The 3,254-nt window shown below is 32.0% G+C and overlaps 1 protein-coding gene across 1 annotated transcript; it reads right to left on the bottom strand.

The window, feature by feature from the left end:
- On the bottom strand, positions 1,108 to 3,018 carry LOC107635421 (phenolic glucoside malonyltransferase 1). The gene has a single exon (XM_016338895.2). The coding sequence runs from the start codon at positions 2,859 to 2,861 to the stop codon at positions 1,401 to 1,403; it is 1,461 nt and encodes a 486-aa protein (XP_016194381.1). The 5' UTR covers positions 2,862 to 3,018; the 3' UTR covers positions 1,108 to 1,400.

Here is a 3,254-nt window from a genome sequence, read left to right as displayed (position 1 = left end):
ATACAAATTAAAAAATTTAATTTATCATTCCACAATATAATTTAAAAAATATAAATATGCATGTAATAAATTTTTTATTTGTATTTATTATTAAAAGTGAGACTAAATTACAAATAAAAAATACAATACTCAAAGTATTAAATTATATAAATCAAGACTAATTTTTTTTATTCTCATCTCTTTTAAAATTTATAAATAATAAAATAATTTATTTTTAGCCAAAAGTTCACTAAATCATATATTTTTTTCTTTAAAAATCATTTCATTCTCTTTTATTTATATCAACCATACAAAGGAGATTAGGAGAGTTTGGAACATGGGTTGTGTTCTTTGCTGTTGATTTGCAATTGAGGTTCTAGCTAAATAATTTTTTTTTTATTGTGCAACTTTTTTGTTTTATGCCAAAAAATAAAAATTATTTGTATTTTATAGTTGATTGATTGGATAAATAATAGTGATAGCATCATAATTTTGATGAATAAAATAAAAAATATAAATATGCATGCAATAAATTTTTATTTGTATTTATTATTAAAATGAGACTAAATAGCAAATCAAAGAGTGAATTTAATTTTGATGTATTAATATTGTAAAATATTTTACACAATTGTATAATTACATCTATTTTTTATGATCATTTATACGATCAATGTAAAAAGTGGTTATTTTTACTGATGTGCCATTATGTAATTAAATACAGATGTAAAATTATTTTAGACTAATAGTGCATCAAAATCAAATTCATAAATTATTATTATAAAATATTAACCATGATAAATATATACTAAAATTAGATACTAAAATACACATTGTAATATAAGATATATATTAAAAATAAATTACACAATAAATATATATATATAAATACATATACATGATGATTAAATTTTGGTGTACACGTAATATTTAAAGTTTTCAGGACTTAATCCATGTTTTCCATTTTTCATATAAAAAACAAGCACTAATCCATGTTTTCATTTTGTTTCACGTTTCGATCACCATTATTAATCCATGTTTTCCATTACATTTATAGTATTCATATAAATCAAATTAAATAATTTTAATTTATTGGGGTAAAATCTATATAGAAAATCTCCACGCGGATCATATCATTCAATCCGTACTGTGCAATGTGCTGCTTATGATAATGGTTACAAACAAGTCAAACAAATCTTAGAAAGTCACACATACATTGTATATGATAGGTTGATGCGTTGTCGTCTCAGGCATGAAAGCATGAACTGAATAAAAAACATTGGAAATTCCAAGAGAAATCTTTTACTCATTTCTTATTCTTTTAAAAAAAGAACAACAATAAAATACTGCTGGCTCAAACTCATTATCATCAGGACCTAATTTAGTTGATTAACTAAGTCCGATAACAATCACTAATCAAACAATTAATCATCTTCAAGTCCTTCACGAAACAAAGTCCGAAACAGATCCATCACCTGCTTGTTAAGAACAAGACCAACCTCGACCCCACCTTCATTGCCATCACTATTCTCAGCCAAACCCATCGTTAGACCTCTATCAATCGAAGCTATCTCAACTTTTTCAGGTTTTCCCCAACCAAAATCAATACCATAAACACCAAACCTATTGGAACCAGCAATACCAATTATTTCAACTCCTTCTTTAGCCATATTCATGTACTTATCAAACGCTGATGCTTCTACACCACGAAAACCTTCAATACCCAACATTTTTGTCGTCTTGTAAATTCCCTTAGCGACAAGAACCACTCCATTTTCTTTAACATAGTCCTCTGGTTTTGCATCCACAAAATTACCCCACACACAGTTACCACAATAATTTTCAGGTATTGGAGGCTCTAACCTCTTCCTACAATCACCAGTGAAAGCGAACCCGAATTTTTGTCTCTCCTTAAAAACTCCATTAATCGCCTTAGCGATACAAACCAAGACATAGCTGCATGTTAGAACAAAAGTAGAAAGAGTACTAGGTGGTGTGTTTGTAGATTCTTCATCATTACCGTTATTAACGTTGCTGTTCCAATTGGACAACACCTTTTTCTTCACCTTCTCCAAATCTGAACGCGTGAGCTTGAACGTTGCACGAACCGAGTCCTTCACCTTGGGTTCGAACGGTAGAATCTTCAAGCTTTTCTTGATGTTGTTCTCATCAGGGAACATTTTGGACATGACATCCGACCAATGGTTCAATAACAAGAGTCCAACATCCTTTGGATCTTTGATAACTTCTCTATCAAAGAAAGGCTCGAATTCGCGAACCAAAGTGGGTGATTCTTTCTGTTCTTCTTCAAGGCTTTGACATATGGAAGCCCATGCTTTGATGAACATGGTGGAAGATTTCCCATCGAGAGCAGCATGGTGGGTGCTGATTCCGATGCTGAATCCACTGTTCGGGAAGAGAGTAATCTGAAGAGACATAAGAGCAGCACGAGATTCCAGTGTTTCCAGTTCTGGTACAAAGCATCGAGTTTCAGAAGCTTCACGCGGTGAGTTATAGCCCAAAAGATGGTTGAAATCTGCATCGGATTCTGCTATGAGAAGTGAAACACCATCACCAAGATTGTATTGAAGAATTGGTTTATCTGAATGAGAAGGCCAAAGTAGGTTTCCAGCAAGAGGGAGGAAGTGTTGGAGGGTAAGAGAGAGCGAGGTTTTGAGCTTGGGAAGCACATGTTCGATGAAGAAAGATGGAGGAGAGTGAAGTTTGTAGAAGAAGACACGCTCAACGGGGTGGAAGCGAACCCAGAACAAGTCAAAGAAAGTGAGAGGTAGAGAAACAGTAACACCGGTTGATGGCGTTGGTGGTGGAGAAACTGTGTATTTGTCAAGGATTTTGATGGAGATGTTGTTGTTAGAAGAAGCCATGGATGATGATGATGATGGTGGAAATTTGAGAAACAGAGGAAAAATGTATGGTATGGTTGGGCGGCCTGCAATGGCGGTTATAATGGATCCCTTTTTGTAGAATAATGTGATTGGAATGTGATGAGAAAGCTCATTATTATATGAAATACGAGGAATGCTAGTCCTAATCAGTTTTGTGATTTGTAGTCATTAATTAGTTATTATTAGTATTTTTAAGGATATGAGATTTCATCTAATTCGGTGAGATTATTCATTTTTCTTTTACTGATTAAGTATCAACTAAATTTTAATAAAAATACTGACTTCTTAGACTTTTTCTTTTATTGATTAAATGCTGGATAAATTTTATTGAATTCCTAGATTTTCTCTATAAATTATGGTCACATCACAATT

The sequence above is a fragment of the Arachis ipaensis genome, chromosome B04 (genome assembly GCF_000816755.2).
Source record: "Arachis ipaensis cultivar K30076 chromosome B04, Araip1.1, whole genome shotgun sequence".
NCBI lineage: Eukaryota > Viridiplantae > Streptophyta > Magnoliopsida > Fabales > Fabaceae > Arachis > Arachis ipaensis.
Note: the sequence above shows the minus strand (reverse complement) of the source record. Positions and strands in the feature narration are given on the sequence as shown.